At 43.8% G+C, this 11,703-nt stretch overlaps 1 protein-coding gene across 2 annotated transcripts; it reads right to left on the reverse strand.

Moving 5' to 3' along the window:
• Positions 1–31: 31 nt before the first annotated feature.
• Positions 32–7,197, reverse strand: LOC139550312 (uncharacterized). 2 transcript variants are annotated; one of them, XM_071361134.1, is made up of 6 exons: positions 7,009–7,197; positions 5,505–5,574; positions 3,683–3,808; positions 3,422–3,556; positions 3,081–3,244; positions 32–2,490 (listed from the first exon to the last, which is right to left on the reverse strand). In XM_071361134.1, the coding sequence occupies exons 1-6, from the start codon at positions 7,039–7,041 to the stop codon at positions 2,128–2,130; spliced, it is 891 nt and encodes a 296-aa protein (XP_071217235.1). In that variant the 5' UTR covers positions 7,042–7,197; the 3' UTR covers positions 32–2,127. The 2 variants fall into 2 exon arrangements, with proteins under 2 accessions (XP_071217235.1, XP_071217236.1); XM_071361135.1 differs by having other exon boundaries at positions 33–2,490; positions 3,147–3,244; positions 7,009–7,179.
• Positions 7,198–11,703: the final 4,506 nt, after the last annotated feature.

Consider the following 11,703-nt stretch of genomic DNA (forward strand, 5'->3'; position numbering starts at 1 on the left):
GTGTAGCTACAAAGACAATATATGCTTGTGGAATAATACAATACTTATTTGTTTCTCAAAGATTACACAGGGAAAGCTTTATTGATGTGTCCAATGCTTTGTGATGGAGTTAGGGTAGCAGAAATGAAATGTTACATGAAAGTATATACAGTGGGGAGAACAAGTATTTGATACACTGACAATTTTGCAGGTTTTCCTACTTACAAAGCATGTAGAGGTCTGTAATTTTTATCATAGGTACACTTCAACTGTGAGAGAATGAATCTAAAACAAAAATCCAGAAAATCACATTGTATGATTTTTAAGTAATTAATTTGCATTTTATTGCATGACATAAGTATTTGATACATCAGAAAAGCAGAACTGAATATTTGGTACAGAAACCTTAGTTTGCAATTACAGAGATCATACGTTTCCTGTAGTTCTTGACCAGGTTTGCACACACTGCAGCAGGGATTTTGGCCCACTCCTCCATACAGACCTTCTCCAGATCCTTCAGGTTTCGGGGCTGTCGCTGGGCAATACGGACTTTCGGCTCCCTCCAAAGATTTTCTATTGGGTTCAGGTCTGGAGACTGGCTAGGCCACTCCAGGACCTTGAGATGCTTCTTACGGAGCCACTCCTTAGTTGCCCTGGCTGTGTGTTTCGGGTCGTTGTCATGCTGGAAGACCCAGCCACGACCCATCTTCAATGCTCTTACTGAGGGAAGGAGGTTGTTGGTCAAGATCTCGCAATACATGGCCCCATCCATCCTCCCCTCAATACGGTGCAGTCGTCCTGTCCCCTTTGCAGAAAAGCATCCCCAAAGAATGATGTTTCCACCTCCATGCTTCACGGTTGGGATGGTGTTCTTGGGGTTGTACTCATCCTTCTATTCCTCCAAACACGGCGAGTGGAGTTTAGAGCAAAAAGCTCTATTTTTGTCTCATCAGACCACATGACCTTCTCCCATTCCTCCTCTGGATCATCCAGATGGTCATTGGCAAACTTCAGACGGGCCTGGACATGCGCTGGCTTGAGCAGGGGGACCTTGCGTGCGCTGCAGGATTTTAATCCATGACGGCGTAGTGTGTTACTAATGGTTTTCTTTGAGACTGTGGTCCCAGCTATCTTCAGGTCATTGACCAGGTCCTGCCGTGTAGTTCTGGGCTGATCCCTCACATTCCTCATGATCATTGATGCCCCACGAGGTGAGATCTTGCATGGAGCCCCAGACCGAGGGTGATTGACCGTCATCTTGAACTTCTTCCATTTTCTAATAATTGTGCCAACAGTTGTTGCCTTCTCACCAAGCTGCTTGGCTATTGTCCTGTAGCACATCCCAGCCTTGTACAGGTCTACAATTTATCCCTGATGTCCTTACACAGCTCTCTGGTCTTGGCCATTGTGGAGAGGTTGGAGTCTGTTTGATTGAGTGTGTGGACAGGTGTCTTTTATACAGGTAACGAGTTCAAACAGGTGCAGTTAATACAGGTAATGAGTGGAGAACAGGAGGGCTTCTTAAAGAAAAACTAACAGGTCTGTGAGAGCCGGAATTCTTACTGGTTGGTAGGTGATCAAATACTTATGTCATGCAATAAAATGCAAATTAATTACTTAAAAATCATACAATGTGATTTTCTGGATTTTTGTTTTAGATTCCGTCTCTCACAGTTGAAGTGTACCTATGATAAAAATGACAGACCTCTACATGCTTTGTAAGTAGGAAAACCTGCAAAATCGGCAGTGTATCAAATACTTGTTCTCCCCACTGTATATTTTTTTCAAGTACAGTATTTACAGTGTTATCAAAACAATTGCATAAGTTGCCTAGGCAGTCTGAAACATCCAGCATTCCTATAAAGAGGCCCCAGTTGAGCAGTTATTTTACAATAGCACCCTTACAATTAATCATAAGTCTCATCTTTACAATACAAACCACAAATCATTCAATATTCTAAGCAAGAAGTACATGGCATACTAAGAACTGGTTTGCTCTTCTGACTGGCACTTGTAATGGCTGCCAATGAGCCAACAGCATGTATTAGTTGTAAGTGTTGTGGCCTCATTTTACAATTACAAATGGAGAACTAGATCTATCGTTGTACTCCTTCACTAAATGTTTCATCAGACAGCGTGGTGTTTGCCTTAAGATTGGCTGGCTTTTGACTTCATAACCTTTTGTAGCTTCTTGGGTTTTACCTCGTCTTCCTCTTCATTGATTTCCTCATCCAATTTTTCCACATCAATCAGCTTGGCCTGTTTTCCCTTTTTCTTTCCCTTAGTTCCTTCATCCCTCTCTCGCTTGGCCCTCTTATCTTTTGTCTTCCCCACTCTGGCTTTGACAAGTCTTGTCTCTGGTGTTCCACTGCTTCTCAGGCCCTTCAGCGACCTCTCTCGAACCCTTTTCTTCACTCGACCTTGTTTGGTTTCCCCTTCATCAGCTTCTTCATTATCATCATCAAAGTCAGGTAACCACCAGAAGAGCACCTCATACAGAGACGTCTCAGGCTACAGAAACAGGAAATGGTCATAAGCAAACACAGAGGTGCAGAACATCTTTGGAAAAAGGTACTGCATGCTAACTTTAACACTGCATGAGTATGTACTTTATACTCATAAAACAACGTACTATTTGAAAATGCTGTGGTGTTTGTGTTAATATCTCGCTCGTTATCAAACTTAAGAATCCGATTTGGGAAAGTTGTCCAGGTAAAGCGGTCAATCAAATCAGAGACATGCGTAGAGCACTATCTATCTGGTGTACCTTTCCGCCAGCTATGCATTCTGGGGTATAAATGGATGGAATTGTATAAATAGGTGGAATTGTTGTGGTCCCATACACGTTTTCAGTGAATGTTGTATGACGTCCGAGTATTTCAAGCACGATTCAACCATACTAATTAAGCCTGTTGTATGGAAGTGTGAGATTCCATACACACACATGCAGCTAAAATCAATATACTTATCCATATTTTAATGGATTGTCCAGCTAACCGTCAGTGACGGTAGTAGCTGATCTGCAAAGTGCAGATGAAAACCAGCACCCACTGCAGGCTTTTATGAGTGCTGCTTGGCTTCAAATCTCCTGTAATCCATACCATGTCGGGAATGAGGTTTCTGAGCCCAGAGAGACGGGAGAGTATTTTGTATGTCTGTACCACTACCTCCTGTGGTTTGGCTTTGTGTCTCAGCGCGGAGCGCCTCACAGTCAGTGCAATGTCATACTCCTCTTCCTCCACACCCCGTCCACCTTTTATGGTTTCTATAGGATGACAGGACAATCACATCCGTCATGGAAATCACTTTAATCATTAATGACAAAGTACTTTTTTTATTCCCAGCACCTCAGAGGTGTGCCAGTTCTCCTATGGAAAAGAGATGATTTACTGTATACAGTATACTGTATGTAGTGGGGTGTGGGTTACACTTGTCTACTTGCCATGTAGTTTCTGAAAGCCAGTGCTGAACAGCAGGATGGTGATGGCTATGAACAGACAGCGGTTGAGGGTGACCCCTTCCCAGGGTGTCTCTATTTGGCTCAAGTTCTGGAGAGACATAGCTTTACGCAGAGACACTGAGATACACAGAGAAGAAGAGGAACAAAGACAGGGGTTATAATAGCATAAATCAGGTGTCTTTGAGATGTTTTTGAGAGATAAAGAGAGAGAGTTTTGAGAGCGAGAAAGAGAGGTGGGCTCACTGCTTCTGGCAGGGAGACTGGGTTCTCTGGACATCATCTTGGGGACTTGCTGCATGACTGGAGGTTCCTGTTGAGAAGGCATGGTCCTCTCCTGGAGGGTCCTCCTTCTCTCCTGAGCGTACATTTCTCCAGAGAAACAGATCAGAGTTAGCCAGGGGGATACTCACTAGGTTGACCACCACCATAACATAGTACATCCATTGGGAGCAGGCAAGGACATGGTGTTGGTGGTGTATACTCTAACGGCTAGTGGTGCAGAACGGGTGAGTAGAGTGTGAGAGAAATGAGATGAGGGAGAGTGAAAATATATACTTGGTTGTAACTAGAGGATAGGAGCTTTGCTAGTTAAAGCTCCCCGATAAGGCTGTGTGAGGTGAATTCACGCTGTGGCGCTCATAGGACCAGAGATCATATTTCAATGGCGTGGTAACTATGTAGAGGAATGCTGCTACCACCAGCCTGCAACACTCACATGTTATTAGACCGCAGTGTTCTGAAATAGGGACCCTAACGGTTTTAGTATACTTGGTGTAAAGACTTCTTGACCCCAAGGATAACTTTACAAGATAAGATAATGGTATATACACTCAGTTTATTAGATACTGTCACGTTCCTGACCTATTTCTGTTAGTTTGTTGTATGTGTTAGTTGGTCAGGACGTGAGTTTGGGTGGGCATTCTATGTTTTCTGTTTCTATGTTGGTTTAAGGGTTGCCTGGTATGGCTCTTAATTAGAGGCAGGTGTTTTGCGTTTTCCTCTAATTGAGAGTCATATTTAGGTAGGTTGTTTCACAGTGTTCCGTTGTGGGTGGTTGTCTCCTGTGTCAGTGTTTGTCGCACCATACGGGACTGTTCGGTTTGTTTGTAAGTTCGGTCTTTTGTGTAGTCATTTTCCTGTTCATGAGTTCTGCGTTTTATGTAAGTTCGCATGTCCAGGTTTGTCTACTCCGTTTTGTTAGTTTATAGTCAAGTTCGTGTTTTCTGTAAATAAATATGTCATCACAACCCGCTGCGCCTTGGTTCAATCACTACTCCTCCTCTTCGGTTGAAGAGGAAGAGGATTACCGTTACAGATACACCCATCTAGAACCAGGTCGGATCCCCCCCCCCCATTCCCTACACCATTACACCACCGCCACCAGCCTGTACTGTTGACACCAGGCAGGATGGGGCCATGGACTCATGCTGCTTACTCCAAATCCTGACTCTGCCATCAGCATGATGCAACAGGAACTGGGAATCTTCGGACCAGACAATGTTTTTCCACTTCTCAATTGTCCAGTGTTGGTGATGGCGTTTCCACTGGGGCCGCTTCTGCTTGTTTTTAGCTGATAGGAGTGGAACTTGGTGTGGTCGTCTGCCGCAATAGCCCGTCCGTGACAAGGACCGAGGAGTTGTGCATTCCCAGATACCTGAACCGGCACGCCTGGCACTGACGATCATACCCTGCTCAATGTCGCTTAGGTCACTCGTTTTGCATATTCTAACGTTCAATTGAACAGTACCTGAATGCCTTGATGCCCGTCTGCCTGCTTTATATAGCAAGCCACGTGACTCACTGTCTGTAGCACCGAACCATTTACGTGAACGGGGGGGGTACCTAATAAACTGAGTTTAGGTCACACAGCTGGTAAAGGAGACAAGGCTTGGTTGTGTCTCCTGGTCCAGTGGTACTTGGAATATGGTCTATATTTACTTCAGTCTGTGATTGATTGTCTGCCACAGAGACTGAAACAGTGTCTGACTCACACTCTTTGTTGTAGTCAGTGAGCTTTAGTTGAGTCAGTGGTCACTGTGTGTGTGTTCGTGTTCGTGTTCCTTACCTGGACCTGGTCTGCGGACAGGCTTCTGTGGTGGAGGTTCTGGTCTGGCTAACTCTTCTCCATCCCTGCCCTGAGAGGGGGAGAAAGGAGGGAGAGGGTAAGAGGCGAGAAAGAGATTTATAGGATTGTCACAGTTAATTATGTTACAATTATTTTTCCTGAGACACCTACAGTATATAGGGGGTAGAAACAAGACACAGACGTCATATTGTCAATGCATTTGGTCAGAGCATACCTATGGATTAGTTGCTATTTTTAGATGGGAGTTTTTTGCTTGCTGTCGATATAGACGTGTAAATGAAATGAATGATGACTGGATAATTATACACTGAGTATACCAAACATTAAGAACACCTTCCTAATATTGAGTTGCAAACTCCCACCACCCCCCCCTTTTTTGCCTCAGAACAGCTTAAATTTGTCAGGGCATGGACTCTACAAGGTGTCGAAAGCGTTCCACAGGGATGCTGGCCCATGTTGATTCCAATGCTTCCCACAGTTGTGTCAAGTTAGCTCGATTTCCTTTGGGTGGTGGACCGTTCTTGATACACACAGGAAACTGTTGAGTGAGAAAAACCCAGCAGCGTTGCAGTTCTTGACACAAATCGGTGGACCTGGCATCTACTAGCATACCCTGTTCAAAGGCACTTAAATCTTTTGTCTTGCCCATTCACCCTCTGAATCCCACACATACACAATCCATGTTTCAATTGTTTCAAGGCTGAAAAATCCTTCTTTAACCTGTCTCCTCCCTTTCATCTACACTGATTGAAGTGGATTTAACAAGTGACATCAGTAAGGTATCATAGCTTTCACCTGGATTCACCTGGTCAGTCTATGTCATGGAACTAACAGGTCTTCTTAATGTTTTTTATAAACTGGGTGGTTCGAGCCCTGAATGCTGATTGGCTGACAGCCATGTATGACAAAATATATATTTTTACTGCCCTAATTAAATTGATAACCAGTTTATAATAGCATGTATATGGCCAATATACCACGGCTAAGGGCTGTGTCCAGACACTGCGATGCGTCGTGCCTAAGAACAGCCCTCAGCCGTGGTATGTTGGCCATATACCACACAATTATTGCTTAAGTATACTCAGTGTATAATCAGTCATTACAATAAAATATACTGGGTAATTATAACCAACACATATGTAACAGACCTTAGTAAAGCAACAACAACAAACAACAAAGGCGTTAGGCGTCAAGGCAACCTCTCCAGCACTTGAGTAACTTCAGGCCCAGTCTACTAACCTAAATGATGACATTCTAATCCACTGAAGCCATAGTTGAGGACATTACATTTCTGATTGAACCTTGACCTGATCTTATAACAGTCCTGAAAATAGTGATGAGTCGACACTATAGAGAAACAGACACACAAACAGGCATGGATAGTTGCAGAGGCTGCTATGATGTTCCAGCTGGGATAGCAGCTTGTCTCTCCAACCGTATTGCCTGACCCCTAACCCTTGACCTCAGACGGAGTGCGTCTTACCTGGTTCGACATGAGGGGTGCCTCAGAAAACATCAAGGACCTTTGTCAATGAGCAGTTGTCCTGGAGCGGGGCCGGGGTGGTGGCAGAGACACCCTCTGTGTGGAGGGTGACAGCCAAGCACAGCTGCAGCATGGAGAATGAAAAAACAAAAAGCATTGAGTGTCAGCCAGAGGGGTTGAACGATGCTGGGTGGACTACATGCCAGCTGCCAGATCCAGAGATAGAGGTATGGGGGAGGGAGAACGAGGGATGGGGGGAGAGCAAGGGTTATGCTAAATCAGGAATGGCCACTCCTGATGCTGTAGGGCTGCTTTGTATACAGGCTTGTTCAAGACCAGCATGAACCCATGTTCAATTATTGTCAATTATTCAATTATTTGTCAATGAAAAGACCCATGGCTGTTTAGAATTTGACTGATATTTTGGGTCAATATGAAACAGCGACATGTACTGTTTTTTCCATTATGCTTTATGGGCGACAACTGTACTGTTCATTGTTTCAGTACCACATGAGGATGTACTTTACAGAATTGACCACCAGGGTGCGGTACAAGGCAAGAGGTAGAGGACAAACCAGGTCATGGCTGGGGCTGGAACATGTGGTTGAAGTACTGTGTGCGTTTCATTCATCGGTGTTACCTAAGAGAGAGAATACGGTCCTTTCAACAGACATTTCAATATGATTAGATATACTATTGTGTGTCCTTTTGTGATAGCAGATAGTGTGCCAACTCAAGAGAAATGGGAAAATGCAGAATAATGAGGAAGAATGGGTTAGGCTTGGAAACAGAGTGTTGGACGGGCTGGGTGTGCAGGGAGCAAATAGCTGGGAAGCAGGATTAGCTAGTGGGGAGGAAAGATGAGTCATCATGTCATTGTTAGTGCCAGGGTTAGCCTTCCTGGTACTGCACGCGATCCGGACGGTGCCCGTCAGTGGTCACCCGTTATCGACCTCGCCCATGGGTACAGGATCTGTGGCACAAATGACACCATATTCCCCAGAAAGGGTACTACTTTAACATCGACCATTAACATCCTATTCCTCATACAGTGCACTACTACTGTTCACTATTGATCAGAGTCTGCATAGTAGTGCAGTGTAATGGGAGTCACTGTCAGAGCTGGCTATTTGACCCCCTGGGAAGGACATTTTACAGTAAGACTGGTTAAATGACCCTGCGATTCTACACCAGGCGCTATCCGTATATGAATAGCATACATTACCTACCATATATGTATACTATACATTATCTACCACATACAGTTGAAGTCGGAAGTTCACATACACCTTAGCCAAATACATTTCAACTCAGTTTTTCACAATTCCTGACATTTAATCCAAGTAAAAATTCCCTGTCTTAGGTCAGTTAGGATCACCACATTATTTGAAGAACGTGAAATGTCAGAATAATAGTAGAGACTGATTTATTTCAGTTTTAATTTATTTCATCACATTCCCAGTGGGTCTGTCACGCCCTGAACGCAGTAAGCTGTTTATTCTCTGTGTTGGTTGGGGCGTGATAGTGACTTGGGTGGGTCATCTAGGTGAATTTGTATGTCTATGGTGGCCTGATATGGTTCCCAATCAGAGGCAGCTGTTTATCGTTGTCTACATTTAGGGATCTTGTCTACATTTAGTTGCCTGAGTGCACAACAGTAGCGTCACGTTTCGTTTTTTTGTGCTTGTTTGTTTTGCTTTGCTGAGTTTCGGTTTATTTAAAATATGTGGAACTCTACTCACGCTGTGCCTTGGTCTATTCATAACGACGATCGTGACAGGGTCAGAAGTTTACATACACCAATTAGTACTTGGTAGCATTGCCTTTAAATTATTTAACTTGGGTCAAAGTTTCGGGTAGCCTTCCACAAGCTTCCCACAATAAGTTGGGTGAATTTTGGCCCATTCCTCCTGACAGAGCTGGTGTAACTGAGTCAGGTTTGTAGGCCTCCTTGCTCGCACACGCTTTTTCAGTTCTGCCCACAAATTCTCTACGGGATTGAGGTCAGGGCTTTGTGGTGGCTTTGTTGTCCTTAAGCTATTTTGCCACAACTTTGGAAGTATGCTTGGGGTCATTGTCCATTTGGAAGACCCATTTGCGACCAAGCTTTAACTTCCTGACTGATGTCTTGAGATGTTGCTTCAATATATCCACATCATTTTCCCTCCTCATGATCCCATCTATTTTGTGAAGTGCACCAGTCCCTCCTGCAGCAAAGCACCCCCACAACATGATGCTGCCACCTCCGTGATTCATGGTTGGGATGATGTTCTTCGGCTTGTAAGCCTCCCACTTTTCCCTCCAAACATAAGGATGGTCATTATGGCCAAACAGTTATATTTTTGTTTCATCAGACCAATGGATATTTCTCCAAAAAGTACTATATTTGTCCCCATGTGCAGTTGCAAACCTTAGTCTGGCTTTTTCATTGCGGTTTTGGAGCAGTGGCTTCTTCCTTGCTGAGCGGCCTTTCAGGTTGTGTCGATACAGGTCTCGTTTTACTGTGGATATAAATACTTTTGCACCTGTTTCCTCCAGCATCTTCACAAGGTCCTTTGCTGTTGTTCTGGGATTTGCACCTTTCGCACCAAAGTACGTTCATCTCTAGGAGACAGAACGCGTCTCCTTCCTGAGCGGTATGACGACTGCGTGGTCCCATGGTGTTTATACTCGCATACTTTTGTTTGTACAGATGAACGTGGTACCTTCAGGCGTTTGGAAATTGCTCACAATGACGAACCAGACTTGTGGAGGTCTACAATTTATTTTCTGACGTCTTGGCTGATTTCTTTTGATTTCCCCATGATGTCAAGCAAAGAGGAACTGAGTTTGGCCTTGAAAATACAGAAAAACGAAATAGAGAAAAGAGCTTTCAGAATACAGAAAAACAAGTTTTAACCACTCCAACCTAAGTGTATGTCATCTTCCGACTTCAACTGTACATACAGTTGTTGGAAAAGAGTTTTAATTAATGACTCCAACCTAAGTGTATGTAAACTTCTGACTTCAACTTTACATACAGTTGAAGTCAGAAGTTTACATAGACTTAGGTTGGAGTCATTAAAACTCATTTTTCAACCACTCCACAAATTTCTTGTTAATTAAAAAACTATAGTTTTGGCAAGTCGGTTAGGACATCTACTTTGTGCATGACAGAAGTAATTTTTCCAACAATTGTTTATAGATTATTTCACTTATAATTCATTGTATCACAATTCCAGTGGTTCAGAAGGTTACATACACAGGGAGGCAGGGACTGGGAGACTAGTCAGGATCAAGGGAATGATGAACAGAGAAAGTACAGCGAGATCCTTGATGAAAACCTGCTCCAGAGCACTCAGGACCTCAGACTGGGGCGAAGGTTCACCGTCCAACAGGACAATGACCCTAAGCACACAGCCAATACAACACAAGAGTGACTTCAGGACAACTCTCTGAATGTCCTTGAGTGGCCCAGCCAGAGCCCGGACTTGAACCCGATCGAACATCTCTGGAGAGACCTGAAAATAGCTGTGCAGCAAAGCTCATCATCCAACCTGACAGAGTTTGATAGGATCTGCAGAAAATAATCGGAGAAACTCCGCAAATACAGGTGTGCCAAGCTTGTAGGCTGTAATCGCTGCCAAAGGTGCTTCAAGAAAGTACTGAGTACAGGGTCTGAATACTTATGTAAATGTGATATTTCAGTTTTGTATTTTTTATAAATTTGCACAAAATTTTGAAAACCTGTTTTTGCTTAGTCATTATGGGGTATTTTGTGTAGATTGATGAGGAATTATGATTGTTTTATTCGTTTTTGAATAAGGCTGTAACGTAACAAAATGTGGAAAAAGTCAAGGGGTCTGAATACTTTCCGAATGCACTGTATGTATAGTATACATTATCTACTGTATATGCTGCAGGATATGTCAGTCACATTTCTGGGCATGTTTGCATTGGAAGTTATTGTTGCTCATAAATGGGAAGTCTTAAGTCTTAACTGACTTAATTAACCAAGTGAATTTCTTTCACTTTTGTCATCGTTGTCATCGTTGATTAGTGATCAGGACATGACCTCGTAAGAATTGGCGAGTGGAAGGCGTTATCTGTTTGATCGTCAAGACTGTGCCTTTTCCGCCCCATTTCCAAACAAAATGGGGCGTGATCTCACGCCTCATCTGATTAAAATAACCAGAGGAATCAGAGTGACTTTCTCTCGTCCTCTTGTCATTGCTGTTGGTACAATAGGGAGAAGTCAAACTCGGTCAAGTTTGTCCCAAAGTTTTGGGGACTGTTTCAAGGTCTACGGAAGCCCCACATACAGTGTGGGGTAAAGTGGGCTAACAAAGCCTCCGGACTCCCTATGCCCCACATTATCTCACAAGGGAGGCCTATGGCTGGCTGTGGCGCTTTTGAATCTGCCCCTTTTGTCCTTATGTAATGAGGAAATAATTCAGAGGGCAGAGAGGATGTGTGTCTGTCCACCACCGTGTGGGACACTCTCTATGCCCTGCCTCACAACGGGACATTATGAAGCGTAAAATCATATTAGCTCTTATTTCCTGGCTGCCAGTTAGAGGGTATGATGACCTCACAGAGTAAGTAAGCGTGACTGTTAACTCTATTGTTGAATAGTCAGCGACAGTCTGCCGGTGATGAAAGTGGACCCAGATTGTAATGATTATGGCTGCTACAACAATTTGCAGTGCGGCAGTG

Source organism: Salvelinus alpinus, chromosome 23 (assembly GCF_045679555.1).
Source record: "Salvelinus alpinus chromosome 23, SLU_Salpinus.1, whole genome shotgun sequence".
Taxonomy (NCBI): domain Eukaryota; kingdom Metazoa; phylum Chordata; class Actinopteri; order Salmoniformes; family Salmonidae; genus Salvelinus; species Salvelinus alpinus.